Raw genomic sequence first — 26973 nt, 5'->3', positions numbered from 1 at the left:
AAAGTATCTCATCTACATAGAGTTTGAGCTACATCTCATGGGTTTCTTTTCTCTTTGCTGGAACATTAACAATATGGGATTTTACTGTGGTTCCAGAAAAGTCGTATCTGAGAAGCAGGCACTTAACTGAAAACATTGCTGACCACCTGAAATGGCACATGCAAGTTGAAATAGTTTCATGGAAAGATTTAAAAGGTTGTACCTGCCATGGATAGAACCCTGAATAAACACGAAGAGTTCTACATCTGATGCTAACTCATCAAGATAAGAATTTTTTTTTAATGATCATGAAGTGTGATATCCTATTTCAAAAACTCAAGGCAAGATCAGCAAAGGGGCTCAGAAAGATTCTTGGACAAGAAATTCACTCTTGTGAAACAACATTTTGATGGTGTTCTAAATTAGAAGCATATGGGCTAATTTTTCCTCGAAACACACTATTTCACATTTAAAGAGGAACATTAGTGTGAAAGATGTGTTACATTTTTATGAAAACTCAAAACATTCCCATTACAGGGAGGGGGCATGTCAGAGGTTTGAAATGCTAAAACTAAAATGCCATGATATCATGTATCTACCTCCTAGTGACATGCTTACCATGCAAGGCAGTGTTAGCAGGGAAATTAGAATGAGGGGGACTAGACAGGGTATGCTTTTAAAGTAATGGAGGCTAAAGTGAAAATACTGATTGATTTGTTTTCTTGTGAGAGTGTTATTTGTATGGAGGTGAGGAAAAAAGCGGTGAATGACCTAGAAGAGGGGGTAAAAGGGGCAAGGACAGACTAACGCAAGATGAGGATGGGCTAAAAGATTTGAGAATATTCCAGAATGATTACATACCTCCAAATGTCTAAATCTGAAAAACCCATCTACATGTTTATCACATGCAACCCACTGAATATATGATTATGAACTCGGGCAACTATCTAAGTTCTCTCTGTAAAATGAGATGATTAAGCAACTGCTGTTCCCACTTAAGAAATAATTCCCAATAATTCCCATGATTCTCCTACACACAGGCAAATATATACACATTTTATTTGCTTTGGGGAATATTTTTAGCTTTTACAAGCCTTTTGTTTGTTTAAATTAAGTAAATAACAAGAACAACAAAACACTGGCTTTACAAACTTTATTTTGCTTCCAAAAGTAGTTGTACAAAATCCTACCTGGGCATGGAAGAGTGATAAACTCCTGACGGTGTGTAAAGGGATCAACACTTTCACCAGGAACTGTTTGTGTTCTGCCTTAAGAGGTAAAGCAAAGCCATTGATAATACTGGGAAGAAGAAAAGAGACAGCAATTCGTGATGTTATTACCACAACAAGCTAAATTGAGATGCTGTTCTTATGAGATCAGGCTATATCCAAATCAGTTTATGTTTGATCCAGAACAAACCAAAACCCACCCCAGTGGCATTCAAGTCCTCTCAGTTGCTTGAAAGAATATCTTTAAGTAGAAAGAGAATTTAAAAGAAAGAAATTTGCTTCTGATCTCCCAGCAAAGGCTCTTGAGCTCTTACACTTCGATACATAGTTCCCAAAAGCTTTTGTATCAAAACTCTGTATTTTTCCTTCCCCCTTATCCTTCCCCAAATAACTGCTGACCTGGTTCACTGATGACTCTTTCCATTTCCAGACAGCGTTTCTTTCTATCCCTGAAATCTGCTCATGCGAAGAATACCCCAGGGTATAAAGCCCACCCATGGGAAGTCCTAAAGGGAACCAAGTGACTCCACCTTCTCTCTCTCCTCATATTAGGAGGAGAGACTAAGTAATCACATTGTCCAGCTACATTAGACTCCCTTGTGTGTGGAAACCCAACAACAGCTGTCTCTCCCCAATTCATTTCACTACTCCAGGCAGCAGCCGTTCAAGAAATACACCTGGTACATGGACCCTTTGAAAATGGCAATCTTTCTAATTTTTCTAAAATAATGTATTTATTTGTTTTTGGCTGTGCTGGGTCTCCCTTGCTGTGTGCAGGATTTCTCCAGTCGCAGTAAGCAGGGGCTGCTCTTGGTGGCAGTGCCTGGGCTTCTCTTTGTGGCGGCTTCTCCTGTTGCAGAACACAGGCTCTAGGGTGTGCAGGCTTCAGCACTTGTGGCATGGGGGCTCAGCAGTTGCAGCCTGTGGGCTCTACAGCGTGGGCTCAGGAGTTGTGGCCCACAGGCTTTAGTTGCTCGCACCACGTGAAATCTTCCCAGGCCTGATCAAACCTACGTCTCCTTCACTGGCAGGCAGATTCTTACCCACTGTGCCACCAGGGATGTCCCTCTAGTTTATCATAAACCTGCTTTCAAAAATTATGGTAGAGAAACGAAACTGACAAGAAAAAGATGTTTGAGTAACTGGTCTGACGGTGATTAGATGAATAATGATTCAACTGTTGGCTCTTTCTGTCATTCCAAAATAATCAGCAATGCATAATTATGAAAGAAGGGGAACACAAAACTAGGTTTTGTAGAGTCAGTTGGGAAACATGCTATAACCACAATTGAGACCTGATGTACATACAGTAAGATCTGGGGCAGCGGCTCCCCATGCCATCTGACCCTAACCATCACAACAACACTCACCTGAGATTAGCAATGAGATGAAAATGTGCTTACCTTCCTAATATTTCCAGCAGTTCAGCTACACCATTGAAGTGTTCTGTTTCATAAACAAACCTAAAAAGATAGAGGAAAGAAAAGGGGAGGGAAGGGGAGAAGAGGAGAGGAAAAGAGAAGGAAAAAAAAGAAAAAGTATGCTATGTTCAAATATTTGAGGTTTACTTAATACTTCTATAAAACCATCAACTTTGCTTCTCCTCCCTCCACTTACCTTAGAAAAATATTGTTAATCTGTTTTCGGATAAATGCTCTAAGACCAAGAAACTTGCCATAAATTCTGTGTAAGACTGTTTTTAAGTAGTCCCGTTCCCGAGGGTCTTCGCTGTCAAACAGCTCCAAAAGCTGTTGTAAATAAAAAATAGTGTAGCTGTCAAAGTGGTTTCAGCAAAGGATTTAGAAATTCTGCCACTTGTTATTTAAAATCTCTTCCTTCCTTCTTCAAAATATTATTAAAAATCTATTACGTGACAAGCACAGCACTATTCTCTAGGAACGCAGGGATAAGTAAGTCAGACAAGGGGCTCATACTCTATAGAGAAGGGATGCACAAAAAGAACAATAATCAGAACAGTAATTATAATATTAGGTAACACACATATAGCACTTAGTATGGTCAGCAGGCAATTTTCTAAATAACCTACTTACATTAATACTCTTTATAAGGTAGTCTTATTCCCATTTTAAAGAAGAGGAAATTGGGGCACAAAGATGAGAAGTGGTAGAACTAAAATTTGAACCCAAGCAGTCGGGACCCTAGAGTCCATTATTTCAATCACCACACTTTTGTGGCATAAGCCATTCACTGAACTTATGTTTCAAAGATACAGCTAGGCTTTCAGCTCTCCCAGAGCATACAAGTAAACTGAGATACCCTAAACCAAAGCAAACATCAAAAAGTTCCCCAAAACACTGGCAACACTCTCTTCTGAGATCCTGGATCTTACTACATGGGTATGTTCACTTTATAAATACTCACTGGTGTGAACATTTATGATTTCCGTATGTATGTTATACATGAATAACATTTTTCAAGCTTCCAATCATTCATAATCTAAAGACAATAACTGAATGCTGATAAGATCACATCTTATCAGAATTGAAAACATATGCCAACACAAAAACCTGCACATGAATGTCCACTGCAGCACCATTCATGACAGCCAAAAAGTAAAGTAACCCAAATACCCATCAACTGCTACAAAGTGTGCCGCAGCGGAACATTATGCAGACATGAAAAGGGATAATGTACTGAAATACGTCACCACATGGACACGCCTCTCAGACATCATGCCAAGCAAAACAAGCCAGACACAAAAAACCCACATAGTGTATGATTTCACTGAAATATCCAGAATAGGCAAATCCGTAGAGACAGAAAGTATTTGAGGAGTGACCACTAATGAGTATGGCATTTGTTTTTGAAATGATAGAGAGTGTTCTGCAATGATATGACAGTGATGATTAAACTCTGTAGAATATATTGAACATTAAATTATAAACTTTAAAAGGCTGAATTTTACAGTTTATGAATCATATTTCAGTAAGACTGCTTTTTTTTTTTTTAATGATAATAGGAAGGTTCCTCTACCTGAAGAACAAACTTGGAGACTAGTTTGAATTTTAATTCTTCATACCTTCATTATCATTGCAATAAAATAGAACTCATAGTTCTAATGTTAACTTTATAGCAAAACATTTCATGAGCGTATAGATACCATACAAATGAATGCACACTACCCAATTACCAAAAAAAAAAAAAGCTGTCAAGACACACTTAAACATGATTTCAGGTGATTAAAGACTGAGGCTGGGATTGACAGCAGAAGAACTTGGTGGGCAGTAATCAAATAAATAATCTACTTTTGTCTGAACAAAAGACAGAGTTACAGGGCAAAAAACCACAAACTGAAGAACAGTCTTCAGAACTGAGCAGTGAGACAGACAACATTTTTGACTGTACAATGTCATCCGTCCATCCATTCAAAAACTGAATATTTCAAATGAGCATGTCGCCAGCCATTGGGCACAGTGTCAGGGACAAAATGATGAGCAATACAGACACTGCTTTTACAGAACCTAGTGTAATGAGGAATACATGGCAAGTGACTCAGGATACTAGATAAATACACAGCAGCAACATCTACTCTAGTTGAGAGAAGTGGAGTGATCAGGTAAGACTTCTACACGAAGTGACATCCATGTAAAAATTTGGAGCCAGAGGTGAAGAAAGTGTTCAAGGCAGATTCAATAGTACATACCTTCGCCTGCAGCTTATCCAAATAGAAGATGTGGTTAAAATACCTGCCATCTCTCTGCTTACTTAGTCATACAATCAACCAGCCAATCAACCAATCTCTGTATATACCAGGGACCATCACCATCTCCTTTGCTGGGTGCATGCACGCGTGCACACACACACACACACACACATACACCAACAAACCTGGAGCCCACAGGAAAGCAATGAGAAAGTCAACTACACAGTTCCACAGGAAACAGTAAAAGAAAGATGTGAGCCCTATGGGCAAAAAAGGCCCCATGGGTTCGTTATTTCTTACCTCTACCTGCAGAAAATGACAGATTTCTAACTGACCCATTCCATTCCGTGTTAACAGAAATAATTAACCTTTGAGTTCTATTTTTTAATTTGGTTTCTATTTTTAAGTGTTGCAAAAAGGCTTAATGAGTAATTTGTAACTAACACAGAAGAAGGTTTGAGGGGGTGTAATGCTAGCAAAACTTGAATCAACCATGCTTATGTACTGTTCATCTTAAGAGTTTGATGAACATATAATAATTAAACAAAAATTACTTAACTAATGCGTTTTCATTGGCTTCCCTGGTGGCTCAGAGGTTAAAGCATCTGCCTGCAATGCAGGAGACCCGGGTTCAATCCCTGGGTCGGGAAGATCCCCTGGAGAAGGAAATGGTGCCCCACTCCAGTATTCTTGCCTGGAGAATCCCATGGATGGAGGAGCCTGGTGGGCTACAGTCCACGGGGTTGCAAAGAGTCGGACACGACTGAGTGACTTCACTTCAATGCGTTTTCATTAGGCCCTCAAAGAAAATGTATTACCAGGCACCTAACCTGAGCCAGTCTTAAAGGCACAAATAATATATATATACTATGTTCTTTGAGAAAGATGAATTGTAGTATACAAACTACTTTTCTGCAGCGCTACGGAACACACTCAATGATTTCATGATATAGGAGGCAAAAGAAAAGGTAGAATCGTGTGTAGCCCCAAAAAGAAGGGAGTGGGGTGAGTTTTAATTTCGCAAACCAAGTAATATTTGTGTGCATAGTCATATATAACTTCCAAATACTCCCCACATAAAAAAGCTATGAAAAATATAATCCAGTATCTGTAAATGCCTAGGTAGACTGTGCTCTCTACAATGTAACAGGCAACTTGTTGTCAAAAAAATGAAGCTGGAGAGTTTCCAAGGTGATTACAGAGCAAAGACAGACCTGTCAACATGCTGTCTCCCACTTTACAAAACCAGTGCCCAGTGACTTAGCCCAACAAACTCCTTTGAACCTCATCATAAATCTACAGTGAAACATAAAGGACAAATTGCAAAAGGTAGTCAGGGTCTGTCAGTTAGACTAGAGGGGTTGAACCTCTGTCTTCTTAAACACTCCCTGAAATGAGAGTAAAGAAAGAAATCCACGGAGCAGAGAGGAGTGGGGAGCAGATCAGACAAATCTGCACACCTCTCAAGGATGGAAAGTGCATGGCAAGAGGTAACTATCTTAGATTTCCTCTTTCTCCACTCTGCTAAGTGTTTTTCCATTCTGCCAGCAGGGAGGGAAGCCAACAAGAAGCAAGCCAGTTCACACCAGAGAACCCTTAAAAGGCATAAGAACTGAAGGCACCAGATATATTTGATGGCAAGGTTGTGAGGAGCTAGAAACAGGAGAACTGACTGAAAGTTTGGAGGAAGCGTAACAAGATCTCCCAGATCCTCTGTCCCATGCAGTTTACTGAAGATTTACAGTCAAGGCCTGGAGAGAATAAATGAGCAAGCCTAGTCTTAGGGACATCAGATATAGGCTGAAGTAAAACACTTATTAAAAACAATGGGATTTAATAAAATTCTGCATGCTGAAGAGCGTTACCTTTGCCAGGCCCTTCCCTGACTAAGCTCTCAGTTCTGACTGAGGCAGGAGGTTAGAAAGTTCCTTATGGGGGAAATGGACAGTCCCAAGAGGAAACAGCTACAGATATACTAATATCTGAAGGTTTCTCAATTAAATGGCAAGGCCTCTGCCCAAGTTGCCAAGTGTTTCTTACTTGTGCATGTGTGTACACATGCACACACACACGCGCACACACACACAGAGATAGAGATTCTAAGAGGTCTTTTGTTAAAAACTAACGTGTTAACTATGAATATAGGGCTTCCCTGGTGGTTCAGTCATAAAGAACCTGCCTCCCAACGCAGGAGACGCAGGTTTGATCTCTGGGTTGGGAAGATCCCCTGCAGAAGGAAATGACAACCCAGTCCAGTATTCTTTCCTGGGAAATCTTATGGACAGAGGAGCCTGGTGGGCCACAGTCCACAAGGTCACAAAAGAGTTGGACACGACTTAGCAGCTAAACAACAACTACGAATATAGTCTAAGATCACCAAAGATTCTAACATAAAAGATACAGAACCCCCCCAAAAAAATCAAAAAGAATCCAGAGGAAACAGCGCAAGAGTGGAAAAAAACTGAAAATAAAAGAATCTGCAACATCCTCAAAATAAACAAATCCACTAGATCTTTGAAACAAAAACAGATTGCTATTACAGATGAATATTCAGGAGATAAAATAGCACACTTAGAAATTCACAGGTCTGGCGCATTAAAGTGAGCAAATCTAGCTTGAAAGTATAACCAAATGATAAGAGTATACAGAAGAAAGAAGATAAGAAAACCAGCAGATCAAAATGTCAATCAAGTTATGTGGGCAGAATAAAGACATTTTCAGAGAAGTGGGTATCGAAAAATGTACATCCCATCCATGCTTTCCTCGGAAGCACATAGAGGATGTAGCCACCAAAATGAATGGAAATGCAGCAAGTAAAGACAGTCAGAAAGGGGCAAACGGAAGCCCCAGGATGGCCACGGTGGACACAGCCGAAAGTGCCACCTAGAGCAGGATGACTTGGGCTCCGGGAAGGCGGCCTCCAAGGAAAACACAAAGACAAAAGACTAGATACCAGTGTGGGCCAGATTAAGAGCTGTGTGACACTCTCACAGAACTGACGGGTGAACTAGTGACCACTACAAAAGGAAGCAGGCAAGTGAAAAATCACTAATTCTAGGCGGTTTAAAAAACCCTACAAGAAAACAAACGTCATTATGGCATACTGTGTGCCTCTGCTCTGAACAACATGTACACAGTCCTGTTGTTTGACTGTAAAATACTACAATTTGATTTAATTAAATTTTCTGACTGTACTGGAAAGATGGACAGGAGGGAGATATAGAGGCAGACATGTAATAGCTTATAGTAGGAACAGATTTTAAACAATCAAGAAACAACATTAAGAACGCTATTTAGAAGTACTGAGGTACATACGAGGAAACAGCTACTTGAATGTGGTTACTTCCAGGGAATGAGACTTTAGGTTGGGGAAGGATCTGGCAGGAGTTACTATTTTCCTTTATAAAATGTGTGAGCAAAAGACTTGAAACAAAAAGCCATTATCCTCTTCTGCAATAAAGAAGCAACTGCCCAGCTCTATTTCATGTAAAGAAAGAGTATAATCAATGAAATTAGTATTCTAAATGTTTCAATTAGGTTTAAATGTTTCAAACCTAACTAAAATCAGATCTCTACATGTTAGGCTTTACTTAAGCTATTCTGCTACGTTGTTATTTGGAAGAAAAGCTATGACAAACCTAAACAGCATATTAAAAAGCAGAGACATTACTCTGCCAACAAATGTCTGTATAGTCAAAGCTACGGTTTTTCCAGTAGTCATGTAGAGATGTGAGAGTTGGACCATAAAGAAGGCTGAACGCAGAAGAACCGATGCTTTTGAGCTGTTGTGATGGACTCCAAGGAGAGTCCTTTGAACTACAAGGAGATGGAGCCAATCAATCCTAAAGAAAATCAACCCTGAATATTCATTAGAAGGACTGATGTTGAAGCTGAAACTCTAATACTTTGGCCACCTGATGCAAAGAGCCGATTCATTAGGAAAGACCCTGATGCTGGGAAAGATTGAAGGCAGGAGGAGAAGGGGAAGATAGAGGATGAGATGGTTGGATGGCATCACTGACTCAATGGACATGAGTTTGAGCAAGCTCCAAGAGATGGTGAAGGACAGGGAAGCCTGCTGTGCTGCAGTCCATGGGGTCGCAAGGAGTCCGACATGACTGAGTGACTGAACAACAAATTCTGCTACATGAAAAATACTATCTTCCTAATACCTTCACCTCGATCAAGTAAAAATACACCTGGAGAAAAGAGCCAAGAACCAAGAAACAAGAGCCAGCGGCAGCCTGACTCCCATGTATCATAACTCAAGAGGACCAACATATGAAATGGACTAACTATGGGGCAGTCAGTGTGCAAGTACAGTGAGCACAAGCTTACATTATAAGCTGATAGCAATTCTGACTTCAGGAACTTTGTAACTCAGTACAAAAATTTCAAAGATATAAGTCATACAAACATGAACAACTCCACCAAGTCACATGCTTTTATTTTCCTCATTTCAGCACTTTTCCTACAAAGTAGAGAAGCCCATTCTTTCTCCCTCAAGCGTTTATCCTGACTCAAGAAAACCCTGCGATTTAAAATTTTAAGACAATCAATCTGGTGGGCATCTCAAGAAAGAGTGGTTATGCCACATAATGATGCTCTTAGTGGGATACAGACAGGGACTAGCTACATAATTTGTGGGCCCAGGGCAAAATGAAAATGCCTTACTCCTTGCTCAAAAAGTGTTAAGAATTTCAAGACAAGAACAGCAAAGCATTAAACCATGAACAAGTGCCTTCTAAGCACAGGGCCCTCTGCCCCAGCATGAGCTGCATCCCCACCAAGCTGGCTTTGGATGCAGGAGTCAGACCAGTAAAACCCTTTTTTTAGGTTTCTGAGTTACAGGTTGGACAGATGAGATACGGTAATTTACTGTTCATTGGTAATGGCTATCTGATAAAATTTCTGGTAGAAATAAACTCTCAAGTTTTATTTGCTAAAGACTCTGAGAGATAAATGTAAACATTTTGACACACTCAAGGAACTTGTTTAGAAAATATTTCTTTGTATTAGGGCTGAGATTCAAGGTTTGTGAATTTTATTTCATGTTAGAATCTAAAATTTTTTCACAAGTTGGTTTTATGTTGTGTCCAATTTGTCTTCAGTTTTTAAAACACAATAACAAAAGGTCACTATCAAGGACAGGCTGGGAGATTTGCATAATTTGCATGAAAATTACAGCACCTTTCAGCTAAATATAACTGCACATGTGAGGAACAAGTTATTAGCCAGCCATCTCCAAAAGTACATATGTTTATGGAGATACTTGAATAGTATGTCTCTTAGCAACCACTGACTACTTTTCAGACTTGCAGAGTGGTTGAAAGCAGTCTTTAGAAATTCACTACTCAATTCCTGCCACAATAACCCACCCAGTGAAATAATTCAAGGTTTGGTGATTCATTTTTGGTCTTGGGGGTGCGAAGTGTCATAAACGAACCATTTGCCCAACTAAAGCAGGTAAAATTTATCTTTATTGGGAACAGACAAGGTTGTTTCATAAGTCTAGGCAAGCCCACACACTTATAGCTTAAATAGTTGCCTAAGTCGAAAATCAACATTACCCTGGAAACAAGTGCACCATGTAATCAATCGACTATCTTTGAAGTCTCTGACAGCTTCCTTATGTAAAGATTTAGATTAAGTACATAACAAATGCTAAAGGTTATGTACACCTAGATTTAACAAAAATTAGTATGAAATTTAAGCTAGTTAATATGCCATTCTGAATATGTCAAGGCTATATATTGTCACTGTTTATTTAACCTCTATACAGAGTACATAATGCAAAATGTAAGGCTGGATGAATCACAGGCTGGACTCAAGACTGCCAGGAGAGATATCAACAACCTCAGATATGCAGATGATACCGTTCTAATGGCAGAAAGCAAAGAGGAACTAACAGCCACTCTGAAGGAAGGTGAAAGAGGAGAGTGAAAAAGCTGGTTTAAAACAACATGAAATAAACCTAAGATCATGGCATATTGTCCTATCACTTTATGGCAAACAGATGAGGAAAAAATGGAAATAGTAGCAGATTTTATTTTCTTGGACTGCAAAATCACTGTGGACAGTCACTGCAGTCATGAAATTAAGATACTTGCTTCTTGGAAGAAAACCTGTGACAAGCCTTGACAGAGTATTTAAAAACAGAAACATCACTTTGTTGACAAAGATGCACAGAGTCAAAGCTGTGGTTTTTCTAGTAGCCATTTATAGGTGTGAGAATTGAACCACAAAGCAGATTGAGTGCCAAAGAATGGATGCTTTCGAGTTATGGTACTGGAGAAGACTCTTGAGAGTCCCTTGAACAGCAAGAAGATCAAACCAGACAGTCCTAAAGGAAAGCAACCCTGAATATTCACTGGAAGGACTGGTGCTGAAGCCGAAGCTCCAACACTTTGGCTACCAGATTTGAAGAGCTGACTCATTAGAAAAGCCCTTGATGCTGGGAAAGATTGAGGGTATGAGGAGAAGGGGGCAACAGAGGATGAGGCGGTTGGATGGCATCACTGATGCAATGGACGTCAGTCTAAGCAAACTCCGGGAAATAGTGAAAGGAAAGCCTGGCGTGCAGCAGTCCACAGGGTCCCAAAGAGTCGGACACAACTTAGCGACTGAACAACAAGTCCATTATGAAATAAAAAAACAGCAGATCCTTCAAAGGTACAAGTCACAGATACTTCTGACTGGCCCATAAAAAAATCTAGACTTCCAGGTTTTCCTAAAAAAAAAAATCAAAAGACTCTAGCAATACTTGGCCCACTTAGCAATTAGCCAGCAGTTGACCAGAGTGGACTGGCAGCAGGGTCCAAGCTCTCGGGGTCACCAGTGTTTCCATCAATTCCTCTCTGTCAAACCCAGACTACTACATTCTATATCACTTGTCTGGCCTCTATGAAGATTTGAATGTGCTTTCCCTGGTTCTCACATACTATAAAGTACACGTTCCTGGCACCAAACAGTTACTTCTAACACTGACTGGAAGAAATCAGCTGGTGAAGTGGAAATGATAAGAATTCAAGGACAAGAGACCATATTAAACATCTTAAAAAAAAAAAAAAAAAAAAACCAACAGCCAAAGAAGAATCACACAAGTAGAGTCCAGAGGGCTTTTTGATTTTTCAGATTGGTAAAAGTTAAATCTCAAAAAACTGGTAACATGCTAGGTAAGACATCACAAACTAATATATAACTCTGGGGACTGAGGCTGTTCTAGAAAATAATCACAAAGAAACTTCTCAAAACAAGAGGTGATCCTAACAAAACAGTAGTGACAGCGGCAGTGTAACGTTTACTGTATAGTTACAGTGCTCAGAAATTGTTCCCCATACTTACACATGAATATACTTTTTAAATCTACACAACAACCTTTTAATTGCTATCTTATGGATATTTTGGATCTACTTTCCAGGGGAGGAAACTGAGGCACAGAGCAGTTATATAATTTGCCCAAGGTCAGACACTAGAAAATGGCAGAGCCTGCATCCAAACCTCTTCATACAGTTAGCCACTAATCTATTTTGCTTCCTGCTGAGGAATTATCAATTAAAAAAGAGTTACTGAAAGAGGCTTTTGAGGAAACACAGGAAGCTTTCCACTGAAATTCGGACTTTAAAAGGACATACACAGAAGGTACAAGGATGGACACATAAAAAATGTTAAGTGTAAAAGAATGGCCCAGTCTTATAAAAGTAGCCTTAGTAAAGTTAATACACAGAATCAGCTGACATTCATGAAAAATGCAAGGCAACAAAATGAGAATGTAGTTGCAATGGAAATATTTTGACTCTTCTTATTAATTACAACATACATGTTCATACTTTAAAATGAAAAAATAGAGAAATACCAAAATTAAAAAGTAAAGATCACCATACATAATCTGACACCCTAAGAGATAATTAACAAAAATGTACTGTATCTCCTTTCACACTTTTTATTGCATAGACAAATCATCTTTTCTCTAAAATAACAGACTCAGGTTCACAATATTTTACTGTTCCACACTGTGCATATTCCACTTAAAAACAGATCCTGTGTAACTCTATCTCATTCTTTTTACTCAGTGATCTATATTTTGTTAAATGAATGTCCACAGTTTATTCAACTGACCCCCTACTGAGGAACTTTCAAACTGTTTCCAATTTTCTAATAATCATTAACAATGATGCATTCACTATCCCTGTACATTTTGCTTTGTGTACATATCTATTTCTCATGGAACTGCTCAGTCACAATCTGCATCAAGAGAATACCATCAGATCTCCTCTTCATGGCACCCCACTCCAGTACTCTTGCCTCGAAAATCCCATGGACGGAGGAGCCTGGTAGGCTGCAGTCCATGGGGTCGCAAAGAGTCGGACATGACTGAGCGACTTCCCTTTCACTTTTCACTTTCATGCATTGGAGAAGGAAATGGCAGCCCACTCCAGTATTCTTGCCTGGAGAATCCCAGGGACAGAGGAGCCTGGTGGGCTGCCATCTATGGGGTTGCTCAGAGTCGGACACAACTGAAGCAACTTAGCAGTAGCAGGTACCTATCTATTCATTTGTGCATTTTTATGAGTTTTATGGCATACAGGGGATCTTCCCAACTCAGGGATCGAACCCAAGTCTCCCACATTGCAGGTGGATTCTTTACCATCTGGGGCACCAGGGAAGCCCTAACAAGAAAAAGTCTTTTCTACCCAAATCTCTATTATATTCTAGTCTCCTATACCCATACCATACTTTTATAATTAATATACCTTTATAGTATGTTTTCGGAGAAGGTGATGGCATCCCACTCCAGTACTCTTGCCTGGAAAATCCCATGGACAGAAAAGCCTGGTAGGCTACAGTCTATGGGGTCGCGAAAAGTCAGACACGACTGACTGACTTCACTTTCACTTTTCACTTTCATGCACTGGAGAAGGAAATGGCAACCCACTCCAGTGTTCTTGCCTGGAGAATCCCAGGGACGGTGGATCCTGGTGGGCTGTCATCTATGGGGTCACACAGAGTCGGACACGACTGAAGCGAGTTAGCAGTAACAGTAGCATAGTATGTTTTAATGTCTAATAAAGTATCATTAATTTCCTTTTTCAAAAGTGTTTTATTTCATGAACTCTGAAATTTTCAAGTAAAGAAACTACTGAAATGTGGGGCTTCCCAGGTGGTGCTAGTGGTAAAGAACCCACCTGCCGATGCAGAATGCATAAGAGATGTGGGTTTGAACTCTGGGTTGGGAAGATCCCTTGGAGGAGGGCATGGTAACCCACTGCAGTATTCTTGCCTGGAGAATCCCATGGACAGACAAGCCTGGTAGGCTACAGTCCATAGGGTTGCACAGAATCAGACACTACTGAAGTGTGTGTGTACACACCCACACACAAACACACACACACACTGAAATTTTAGTTAGAAGTGCACTAAATGTGCAGATTAATCTGTAGATTCTATGGACATTTTTTTGATGGCAAGCCTTCCCACCTTGGAATGTTACATTTCTGCATTTATACAAGGCTTCTTTGTAAATTTTTATTATAAGTTTCTCATAAATTTTTAAATTATTTCAAAAGGTGGAAATTATACAACTAATATTAGAATCAAGAAAAATAAGATATTCTGCCAATGTGGACAGGTAATATAATGAGGATGTGAAAAGAGGAATTCATACTTAATGAGCAAATATTAGGCCTCCTATATGATACTAGCAGACATTTATGTAAGTCACATTATTTTAGCATCGTAACAGCCTACTACCTTGTTTTAACTTGCTATAAGAGAGACGACTGTTACTGTCACTTTACTGAAGAAAACACAGGCTCAGAACAGTCAATAATCTGCCCGAGTTTTCAGTACCTATTTAAGACTGAAGGTAAGGAGACTGTGTTCATATCTGTACTGCCAATACAATTAAGAAAATCTAACAGCTGTCAATTTGGGGTATATTCTATTTTACCAAACAGTATCTCACTTATTCCATTATCCCTATGTCATGAATGAGGAAATCCATGCTTGGTAGCAAGTATATTAACTTGCTGAAAGTTACACTGCAAGTAGGCAGAAAAGCCAGGGTTTGAATACAGTTTCTTCTTATGCCACAATCATATTCTCAGCTCCTAAAATATAAGTAGATACACAGGAGAGTCAGGGTTCAAATCCAGAGCTTTCTAGCTTTCTTTCCATTACATCATGCTAAAATAGCCCAATTCTTATTTTGCTTTAGGGGATGGAGGAATCAGACTGCAAAGAATCTAGCTAGCTACTACCAAAAGTATAAATCTTGTAACTAGAATAAATTATGTTTAACTGAATAAAAAAGTTCTGCATTAAGATCACCAAAACTCTCTGAGATCTATGAGAATTCAGAGAGAATAAGATATCTGCTCAAAGAAAAGGAATAAGGTAAGTGTCATTCTGATTTGCCAAAGGGAAAAAATTCCCATGTCACAAGAGAAACACACTAGAACCAGGCTGCACCATGCAAGTCCGTGGGGTAGAGAAAAGTGAGGGTGTGCAAAATGAATAAGCTGACAACAGAGCACAGACGTACAAAGGACCTGCCAGTTCAAGAACGGTTAAGGCTTGGTGGTCAGAGGAAGAGGGAGGGAGGGTGGGACAGGGGATAACAGGACAGAATCTCAGCAATAATGTCTCAAACTCCAAAAGGCTCACCATTGCCAGAAGGTCCCAGGTTGGGGCCAAAGGTCCAAGGAAGGAATGTCAGGAGAAGCAGGTAGACGGTTGAGTCCCTTCTCCGAGAAGGTGCTGGGCAAACTTAGGGAAGGAAAAGGAACCGGAGGCCAATTGTACAGGTTACCAACATGAATGAACAGGGTAATATGGAAGATGGAAGCTGATAGAACGACAGCTCATCTCTAACATGATGCAATGGTTTGAGTCACATGACTACATTCAAATACCACTCAGTGGTGACGTTTGATCAGGGATCAAACCCGGGTGCTCAGCAATGAGAGCTCAGGAGTCCCAAACACTGGACCGCCAGAGAATTCCAGCTTTCCTTTTTATGATAAAGTTCCAAGGCCCACAGAGGAGGGGAATCCTGTAAACATGAAGTCCTGGCTTTTACCATTGCATCGGATGAAATCTCTCTCTGACTCTCTTTATAAACAAAAATTTGGAATCAGAGGAGGAGGAAATTCTACTGTCGATTTCTAACTGGCTCAAGGATGGAATTCAAAGACTGCTGATTAATGAATCTGTGCCTAAAATAAAGGGAAGTTGCTAAAGGCATGCCACAGGCTTCTATCCTCCATCCTGCCTAGTTTAACAATTTTAATCAGTGGCTTTAATGAAGCCAATAGCTAGCATATTTAGAAAGTCACAAATGTGATACAGATGGAAGGCAGAGTGAAAACGGTTGATGACAGAATCAAGACCCAGAAAGACTTCAGAAGGCTGGGGAGATAAGATATTCCCTAGGAATATATGTCAGATCCTATATCAAGACAGAAAAGCTAACTGCAAAACGAACAAGAACCAGGGAAAATGAAAATGGGCTTATGACAAAATGCATGAAACTAAATTGGAAGTCAGTCAATTATGGCTGTGGTGGGGGCGGCAGGGAGAATGATAGGGAAACGGGATAGTTAAGGAGTTTGGACACTGCTGTATTTAAAATGGATAACCAACAAGGACCTACTGTATAACACATGGAACTCTCTGCTCAATGCTATGTGGCTGCCTGGATGGGAGGGGAGTTTGGGGAGAATGGATACATGTATATGCATGACTGAGTCCCTTCACTGTCCACCTGAACTATCACAACATTGTTAACTGGCTATATCCCAATATTAAAAAAGTAAAAAAAAAAAAAAAGTCAGTTAAGACCATAAGCTTATCAACCTAAATTAACAGTGTCATAGAACAGCAAGAAGAGCTAATGAGAGGACTCCTTTAAGAACCCTAGCATCCAGACAAGGAATGCAGACCCCGACTCTAAGTTCCATTGGACTGACCGAGCTCAGAGCTCTGTGTTCAGATATAGATGTCATCCTTAAAGACAAATGGACACATGTCGAAGACTTCAAAAACTAACAAATGAGACAGATACTAAGGACTCAGTCTAGAGCAGAGAACGCACACTGACAGCTGGAAGGCTAGATCCACGAGGCAGATGGCTTTAGTTCACTCCGAATAGGATTTTAAAGCTATCAGAAAATTTCACCAAAAAAACAAATTGGGGAGAAAACAATTTCTCTTGGAAAAAAACATTATTTAGCAAGAACTGATGAAAGAGGTATAGTCAAAGCTCCCTTCAGAAACAGCTGGTCTGCCTCCTATTGTCTGAAGCCTACAAGCATCTGAGTTGTAACTGCTGCTTTAGAGAAAAAGTGGTGAGGGGTAAATACAAAAGCTGTGTTCTAGGACCTCAAAGGTTATGCCTGGGCTAGTGATACACTAAGGGACTCTAAAATAAGGCCAAAGGCATATGAGGTATAGGGAGATTCAACATAAAAAACAACTTTCTAACAAAAAGGGAAGAACCTGCCTAAGTATGTGGCCCTTCCTCACTGAAAAAGAGCAGGCAGAGGTTACCCCTCATCAGGGTCTCAAAGGAAACTGATTCAATGGATAAAGAACTAGAAGAGACAAACCAAAATGTCCCTTCCAAGTCTGGGTTTTTCTGATGTTTTAATTTTAGGAGCTTTATTATCATCAGTATCATCGACCACGGAGAGCACACTGACTGGGCCCTGCGTGTTTTCCATGTAAGAAAAGCACTGACTTTCATAGTAAGATTGCAGGATTTACTGTTTCCATGTCAACTAAACACAGTGTCTACTGCTGAATAATTATCTGATCCTCTTGGGCACTTTAATTCACCATAAATATAAGAGAACCTTATCATTTCGTCAGTGTTGAGAGATGGGGGCTACTCCTGCCTTGAAGTCATTCCAAGTTATAGTGAAGGGACTCACAGGGAGGCATCATGGTGTAAGAGACAGAAACCTGAATAGAACATGTGTGTGGGAAATCTGGTTGCCTTTTTTAGACCTCAGATTTATTTATCTACAAAATGGGCATAAAACGTAGCCATATCTGCTTTAGATTATTATATATATCAAATTAAATAATGCATATAAAGGTGCTCTGACAACTATACAGTGCTGTAGAAATGCAAGGACTTTCCAATACAAACACAGATCCGTTACGTTTTGTTTTTTGTTCTGCCTGAAATGCATTTTACCTCTTTGGGATAAGGACCTGGACCAATCTACCTATTGCCCAGTGAACCATCAATCTACTTAGTTATCTACCTCTCTAAATATCAAATGCTGGGAAAGACTGAAGGCAGGAGGAGAAGGGGGCGACAGAGGACAAAATGGTTGGATGGCATCACCAACTTAATGGACATGAGATTGAGCGGGCTCTGGGAGATGGTGAAGGAGAGGGAAGCCTGGCATGCTGCAGTCCATGGGGTGAGAGAGTTGGACACAACTGAACAATAAATATCAAATCTCACTTTTCCAAAACTGCTCAGCCTCATATCTCCAGAATTCTAAAGGTGTTAATTTAAGAAAGGGGAAATGAGGTCATTACTTGAGTCATCAACCTTTATCCAGTAAGACACAGAAGATCAATTTCCTGCCAAAGGAATGTTTTATATTTGAAGTTCTGCATATTGACTCACTGCTGCTGCTGCTGCTGCTGCCGCTAAGTTGCTTCAGTCATGTCCGACTCTGTGCGACCCCATAGATGGCAGCCCACCAGGCTCCCAGTCCCTGGGATTCTCCAGGCAAGAACACTGGAGTGGGTTGCCATTTCCTTCTCCAATGCAGGAAAGTGAAAAGTGAAAGTGAAGTCGCTCAGTCGTGTCCGAGTCTTCTTGACCTCATAGACTGTAGCCTACCAGGCTCCTCCGCCCATGGGATTTTTCCAGGCAAGAGTACTGGAGTGGGGTGCCATTGCTTTCTCCAATATTGACTCACTAGGAGATACTTATTTTTTTCTACATAAGGCATCTCATTAATCACTTAGAAAGAAGCTACAATAATCCATACACCAGTTGGCTCAAGTATCCATTTTTACAGATGACTGTCAACAAGAGCACCATGAACATACTTCAGGTCTGGAGTAAACAGACATGATCCATAATTATAAAATGTAAAATCAAGAAAAATATGTACGAAGTTCCAAACAGATAGGTGACAGTTAATCTCTTCAAGGGAATCTTAAGTGTTAACCTGTGCTACTTCCTAGCTATGAAAGCTTACTAGTACCCTGACTTTGATTACTTATTAAAGCTTACTTATTCTCTAGACCATGCCTACTCAGTTTTAACAGATGCATGAAATAGTTTAAAATCCTTATGCAAACAGAAGTTTTCAAATTATATAAAGAGTCACAAACTAGAGTTATATAAGTGAAATTCCTTTATAATTACATTTTAAGAAAGAAAATTGCAGGGATTTAGGCATTAGCATTTCCTGTTGTTTAAAATGTAATTTCCAGTACAATAAATTAAAGAGGTACCTGTTACTTTTAATGGGCAATAATAAATTTATGTATATATATTTGTTTATGGGTTGATATAACTGTCACCATAAGATTTTTTAACAAACATCTACAGCAAATGAAATAAAGTGTTATCAACTGAAAAACAAATACATACAATGACAAGAATACACTTACCTGTAATACAAATTTCTGATCTATGTATTTTTTGGCAATGCTGGGTTGGAATTCTTGGCTTTCCAAAAACCGTATGAAAAACTCATATACAAGCTGCAAGAAATGGATTATTGTTAATTTCAGACTATAATTCACTGAGAACAGTATTAAAAACCATAAAAAGCTCTAATACTAAAACTGACAGGGGTTTAGTGTGTTTTAATATCAATCAACTAGCAGTGCTAGCCTTTCTTGCAGCTCACAGTTGCTGTTATGATTTTAGCTTTTTAAATTTATAATCTGAAACACAGCCTAAGAAAGCAAATAAAAACCTCCCCAAATCTCATCATTCAGAGTTAACCACTGTTAACATTTTAATGTATAAAACTACCGATTTTTTTATAGCTCTATAACATATCAATGTACTATAAATATATACGTATATACATACACACACATATATATAAAATAAAGTTTTCAAACTATTTTTACCATTTAAACAATATATTGTGGTCAATTTGTGCCAACAATATCTATGCCACCATTCTTAGTAGCCAGAAACATAGTCCGCTATAGATAATTTATAATAAATAATTCCATTATTCATAATTACTTTAACCAATACCCTCTGCTTAGACATGTAAATAGTTCTTAAATTACTACTCTATTAAATTACACCACAATTACCTTATATAACACATATCAGTGTGCACTTGTTAAATTATTTCATGAGAAAATATTTCTAAAGGGGAATTGTTAGATCAAAAGATATCCAAACATGTCAGGATTATCAATATTCATTACCAATTTCTTTTCAGAAAGTTTACGGAAATTTAAGCTTCTCTAGCAACAACAATATATAAGAGTGTGTCAGGATGTTCTCATCTGCAAAGAGTTAAGAATATTCTCATTCACAAAGAGTTAAGAATATTCTCATCCACAGAGTCAACCTCAAATAACTTCTGATAAACAGTGTGGGATCACTGTTCACACGCTTTACAAAATAAACCTATATTAAAGTATACATTAAATCTTGGTGTAGCACATATACCACAGTATGTTAAAACCAGAACTTTCAAGAGACAGATACGGGGTTGAAACCCTAGTCTGTGGTTTCAACTGCACAATGCAAATGATAATCCCTAAGATTAAATGTGATAATATATACATAAAGCCCCTGCACAGTGGCTAACACATACTACTACTGTCATTACTGCTTAAAACAGGATTCTCAAACTTTTTAGTCTCACCCTTTTATAATGAAAAATGACTGAAGACTCTAAAACGCTTTTGTTTACATGAGATATAGAAGTAGAAATAAACACAGAAATTTTAATATCTTTTTATTTATTTTATAAATGTATTATAATTATAAAATTATATTTTAATATATTTATTATTCAGAATAAAACACATCACATGTTAACATAACTAATATATTTTTGTGAAAAACTTTACTTTTCAAAAAAGTTACTATGAAAAGGAATATTGTTTTTTGTTTTTATAAATCTCTTTAATGACATATTAGAAGACAGATTCTTCTCTGCCTCTCTCTTCAAGCTGTTAGAATATGTTGCTTTGGTTAAAGTATATCAAGAAAATCGGGCTATACACAAACCTACTGCTGTGAAAAAGAGAGAATACTTTCACAGTTTTTTGTTTTACATAATTGTGGATACTCTTTGATACTATACCAGAATGACAGTCATTTCTTAAAACTGCATTTAAGAATCTGAAACCATATCAACGAATTTTTCACACTGTTACACTAAATTCCAATCATCTATCTTGCACTTTGGATGATATTTACCCATGCATGGTTACTTAACATCATTCATTGGTCAACTGGAAAACATTAGTTCACTGAGTTACTGCAAATGTGGACACATTTTATTACACAGTATCAATAAAAGTCCTTAATATCTCCACTAATATCTCCAAGGAATGAACATTCCTTAATATCTTCAATTTTTTTTTAAGTCTTTAAGCTTTGGGGAGCTATAAAGCTCAAGGTGACAAACGAAGGACAGATACAAATTTTCCAAAGGATAGACACAAGCTTTCCAAAATTCTAATTCTAAATTTTGCTTGAATGGTCTAATTTTATCAGTGGGAAAACAATTGTTTTCTTTGTTTGTTTCACAGAAAACATTTACTAAATACCAAAGTCGGAACAATCACAGTTTGTCAAGTATTCTTTCAGGTAAAAATGATACTTTATGAATAGTTACTTTAACTTGCAGCTCAGACAATCACACAAATGCTTGATTCAGCAGGCTTTATGCATACTTTCCATTTCACCATGAAGAATGTTATTTTTAATGTGTACTCAAAGGTCCAGATTTAATAAAATTAATAATTTTTGCTGCTCTTCAAGGACATTCTTAATTGAAATTGGATTTTTTAAAATTCTAAGTGCATGGCAGTAGAGAAGGCAACTACTAAGTCAGTTTGACATTTGATTTGTGCTAGTAAGGAAACCACCATCGCTTTTACAAATCTTAGGGCAAATGCCAACACAGTAAAAAGAGAGAATAAAGCAGTATTATTATAAAACTAATTTTGACTTTGCAGGCCACTGAAAATCTTATCTCAGGATCCCTAAATGGTCTGCAGATACCACTAAACTAAATGTGTCACATAGGGATCTTGTGACTTTAGACTCTAACGTAACACTTACATCAGCATTTTACATTTTACATTTACATTAGCATTTTAATTTTCTATTAAATTCTGTTTTGCTCTCTGAAAGTCTAGATTCAGAAAAACTTCCTCCCTATAATCTGAACACTGCCAAGTCGTACTTCTAGTCATACCGATGCCCGAGTTCAAACATGCCCTGGAAGAATTGTTCTTTTCTTCAATATACTAATCTTTCAACTTATAGTTTTACCAATAGTTTTACATCGGCATTATTCAAATAACTCATGAAAGAGGGTTTCATCTCTCTTTTGACTCCCACAGAATGGAGAGATTTCCATCTTCCAGGCCTGACTTGTGGGCTGGCAGGGCTTTCTGGTGGGACTGGCAAAGTGTCCTCTCCCTTCTTGAAAGCAGCTATGGTTTAAAAAAGTTTGGTGGAAATACTTCAGACACATTTATTAATAAGCATAAATGCTCTCTTTTTTTACCAATTTTACCTCAGAATCAAAAATCTTCCTTGAGTTTCTAAAGGAAAAGACTAGGGACTGGGGAGAATAAATTACTTTTCAAGGTCACGTAAGTGAATTCTCCAAGGAACGTAGAAAGTGAAGTCGCTCAGTCGTGCCCGATTCTTTGCGATTCCATGGACTGTAGTCTACCAGGCTTCTCCGTCCATGGGATTTTCCAGGCAAGAGTACTGGAGTGGGTTGCCATTTCCTTCTCCAGGGGATCTTCCTGACCCAGGGATCAAACCCAGGTCTCCTGCATTGCAGGCAGATGCTTTACCCTTAAGTATTCCAGATTTTCAGTCTCAAGTGTAAAACATTACAAATAACCCCTTAATTGTAAATGGAAGTCCTACAAAATCATATTCTACTAGAAATATAGACCAAATTTCAAAAAATATGCAAAGAATAACCATGGTAACCATGGGATGCCAGATACCAATTGTTATTGGTATCTTTTAAAAGATACTGTTGAAAACATCAAACAAAACATATAGGGTAGATTTAACATTTTTTCTTATTTTTAAATATCCTCAAAGATTCATAATTTGTTATGAGTAATACTGTATAAGCCAAAATTAAAATCCAAGTGTGCTGGAGCAGACAATTAGTGAAAGCAATGAACACAGCCAACCACCCAACAACCACAGTGTGATTTTACTGGTGGTGCAGAGGTTAAAGCATCTGCCTGCAATGTGGGAGACTTGGGTTCAATCCCTGGGTCGGCAAGATCCCCTGGAGAAGGAAATGGCAACCCACTCCAGTATTCTTGCCTGGAGAATGCCATGGACGGAGGAGCTTGGTGGGCTACAGTCCACGTGTAGCAAAGAGTCGGACATGACTGAGTGACTTCACTTTCACTTTCTACTATTGTCAGAGATTTGGTAATAAACACTGTTCTGAGTGAACTCCGGGAGTTGGTGATGGACAGGGAGGCCTGGCGTGCTGCAATTCATGGGGTCGCAAAGAGTCGGACACGACTGAGCGACTGAACTGAACTGAACTGAACTTCCTGTGTTTTGCTTCCCTGGTGGCTCAGACGGTAAAGTGTCTGCCTGCAATGTGTGAGAACTGGGTTCGGTCCCTGGGTCAGGAAGATCCTCTGGAGAAGAAAATGGGAACCCACTCCAGTACTCTTGCCTGGAAAATTCCATGGACAGAGGTGCCTGGTAGGCTACAGTCCAAGGGATTGCAAAGAGTTGGACACAACTGAGCAACTTCACTGTGTTTCCTTGTAAAATGTGGTCCAGAAGCAGCAGCACACTGCAAATGCTGGAGTTACGAAAAAGTGAAAAGGTTGAAGAACATGCAGTTTGGGTTAGGAAAAATCAGCTGTCTGATCAATCATAAAGTAAGATGTTGAATAGTAGTGATGGATCACTGCAACAAGAGAGACCCATCATGGACAGAAAGGGAGATTTCTGAAACATCCATCTAGGGTCTTTCAGTGTGACTGATTCATGGAGTCAGAATGCACAAAGAAAACAGAATTCATGAGACAAGTCAGGAACCAGTACAAAGGCATCCAGAAAGCCAAAGAGAGTGAAGGCAAGAGTGCCTACTGACTTGACCTTTGCTATGAATGAAGGTTGCTTTGTGAATGTTAAGAGGTTTCTTTTTCTTTTTTAAATTTTATTGGGGTATAATTTATTTACCATGTTGTGTTAGTTTGAGGTGTATAGCAAGATGATACAGATGTTACATATATAACATATATGTTACATATACAGATATACATATACATACATTCACTCTTTTTTAGAATCTTTTCTCATGTAAGTTTCTTTGTGTGTTTGTGTGTGCTCAGTTGTGTCTGACTCTCTGTGGTCCTTTGGATTATAGCCCATCAGGTTCCTCTGTCCCTGGGATTTCCCAGGCAAGAATACTGGAGGGGGCTGCCATTTCCTTCTCCGGGGGAATCTTCCTAATCCAGGGATTGAACCCAAGTCTCCAGCATTAGCAGGCAGATTCTTTATGACTGAGCCTTCGGGGAACCTGATCCAGTCTAAGTCATGTTTCCCCCTGAGCTAAAGAAGGGCTGAGAGGACTACAGGCTGAAACACGTGTCAACAGAGATGAAACCAGACTGTTCTGGAACACAGTTTGCTACTTTAGCTCTCCAAGGACACAGATTTCAGCATCAGTCTTCACTGTTGCTTTGGTTTTAAGAGTTTCAGATGAACTAATGGTTAATGCTTCTGTACTAATGACACGGTGTAAGCTTGACATTTGTGGTGGTGGAATTCAGCTTAATAGCTTTAAAAATTAATTTAGTCCCACGTTTTATAGACTCATTAAGCTCAGGAAGGATTAACTGAAATAATGAGTTAAACTTTATCATACTTTAGGGGAAATTTATATCTATGGCGATCATAATTCAGAGTATTCAAAAGCTCTTGCAAATGGTAAAAATGGTCTACTGTCTCTTCTTCAGAATGTAGACTAGACAAAAGTTGAAGCTCTGAAGGCATCTCCCTCCTTGTCTTTTCTACTACACGATGAGGGACTTTTCTGAGAAAATTATCTTTTTGTTTAATTTGTTTTTTAGATTTCTTCCAGACGATATTGCACCTCTGTGACCTGATGCCAAGCATGAAGAATAAGACATGACAAAACACTCATCCATTCAAGAGTTATTGGGTTTGTTTTTTTTTTGGTCACAATCTGGGATCCACCAAGAAAAGCACAAATAGTCTCCCAAATTTCTTAGACTGCAGAAAGTATGTCTGACACCTTAAGAAAAAAAAAAAAAAAAATCAAGCATCTAAGATGATTAAATCAACTATAGGGTTTTAACTAATTTACTCCACTTGGCAATCATAGCAGGAATATATATGTATGACATGCCTAGGTGAGAGCTGAGAAAACACAGCCCTGAAAGCTCTCCATATAACTAGGTGAAAGAGCATTACATATATATCTGCAGCAACCTTGAGCTGCCAAAGCAAGACAGGGGAAGTTGCAAATGTATGTCAAAAATTCTGAAGCAGGGAAAAAAATAAACCCTTAGAATATCTCTAGGCCTTCTCTCCCTGCTAGTTTTCTGCCCTTCAGAAAGTCAACCAGTAACCATAAGCACACTGCTACAAAGACACAGTGGCTTCTGCCTCGGGTTAAAATGTACAAGGTCATATTTCTTCTCCATCATTCCCTCCCTCCTTACTAGCTATTACCCAGCCTTGGAGAACAACCTAACTGAATGGAAAAACTGGCCTTAAGGTTCACTGTACTCACATTTCCTCATTTTATTCATTTGAGAAAGTCTGGTCTTGAAAGAAGGCAGCCAGGGAAGGAGGATGGTGAAGGGCTGGTGTGGATAACTCAACACAGTATAAATGGGCTTAATGCTGGGAAAGAAGATGCAGGGATGGTCCTCATCTGTCCTGGCACATGAGGGCAACTGGAAAACATGGCCTTCTCAGTGCAACAGAGCAAAACTGGCCTTCACACAAGCTTTTTCTCAGCTATTGCTCCTCCTTACGACACCGTGAAACAGCTAATGCAATTTGTTTTTGTCCTTCCAGGCTAAAGAAACGCATTCGTGGTTATCATGAAGACAGGCATTCAAAGTCCCCAGGGTACCTAACTGCTGAAAATGAGGTATGTACTCTGTGACCTAATCACATCTAACTAATAGTAACGTGGAATAGTTCTGTTCTTGTTTGAGGCTCCAGCGGGAAGATCACAAACACTAATAAAAACTGCTGGCTGAGTGTGCAACCCAGGAGGGGCCACCCTAAAGCATTATAATACTTATTATTTTATTCTTTTGGCATCCAATTATCAAGAGTAAGAAACATAAAAAGCATTCTCCAGCTTTCCAGTAATGTACTCTTAATCTGATTTCTTGGTGAATAAAGGCTGTCAAAGAATTACCATGCTAATGAGCTCATGGATTAATGGATCTTTCTTTTAGAACAAATGTTAGCTCAAAGTACCTGTAAGTGTGGCCACGATGCCTCAAGGGTAGGTTCATCTTCTTCTGGATCAAATTCATTGCTGTCACTAGGAGGAAGAGTTCTGAATATATTGCAAGATACCTAAAAATAAACAAGTAGCAGAGTTAGCTGGAATGGAATCACCTCCTTGGCAGCCTTACACAAGGTCTTTGCGGCCAGCCAAAAGGAACCCAGATGACAAGAACACCACCAAACTGGAAGAAGACCCAGCTTTGAGGCCAGGACCAGCTCCAAGAAAAGCTGGGAAATAGAGCAGTACCTTCCACCCTCTTGAACAGTATTCCTAGTGCTTACAATGCTATCTCCACCCCAGGCCCCTGTGATTTTATGCCTTCCATCAAAGCTTGTGTTTCATTTACTTTCCAGTC

The 26973-nt window shown here is 39.1% G+C and overlaps 1 protein-coding gene across 1 annotated transcript in view; it reads right to left on the bottom strand.

Annotated features, from left to right (window-relative positions):
• The window catches only part of PPP2R5E (protein phosphatase 2 regulatory subunit B'epsilon), a 154315-nt gene that overhangs the window by 15407 nt on the left and 111935 nt on the right, over positions 1 to 26973 (bottom strand). The window contains exons 4-8 of the mRNA XM_068966008.1: positions 26585 to 26686; positions 19519 to 19611; positions 2826 to 2956; positions 2612 to 2671; positions 1170 to 1278 (exon numbers count right to left, since the gene is read on the bottom strand). Of these exons, the coding sequence (XP_068822109.1) occupies positions 1170 to 1278; positions 2612 to 2671; positions 2826 to 2956; positions 19519 to 19611; positions 26585 to 26686 (495 nt within the window). The remainder of the gene's footprint in view (positions 1 to 1169; positions 1279 to 2611; positions 2672 to 2825; positions 2957 to 19518; positions 19612 to 26584; positions 26687 to 26973) is intronic.

Source organism: Capricornis sumatraensis, chromosome 2, assembly GCF_032405125.1.
Source record: "Capricornis sumatraensis isolate serow.1 chromosome 2, serow.2, whole genome shotgun sequence".
Classification (NCBI taxonomy): Eukaryota; Metazoa; Chordata; class Mammalia; order Artiodactyla; family Bovidae; genus Capricornis; species Capricornis sumatraensis.
Note: the sequence above shows the minus strand (reverse complement) of the source record. Positions and strands in the feature narration are given on the sequence as shown.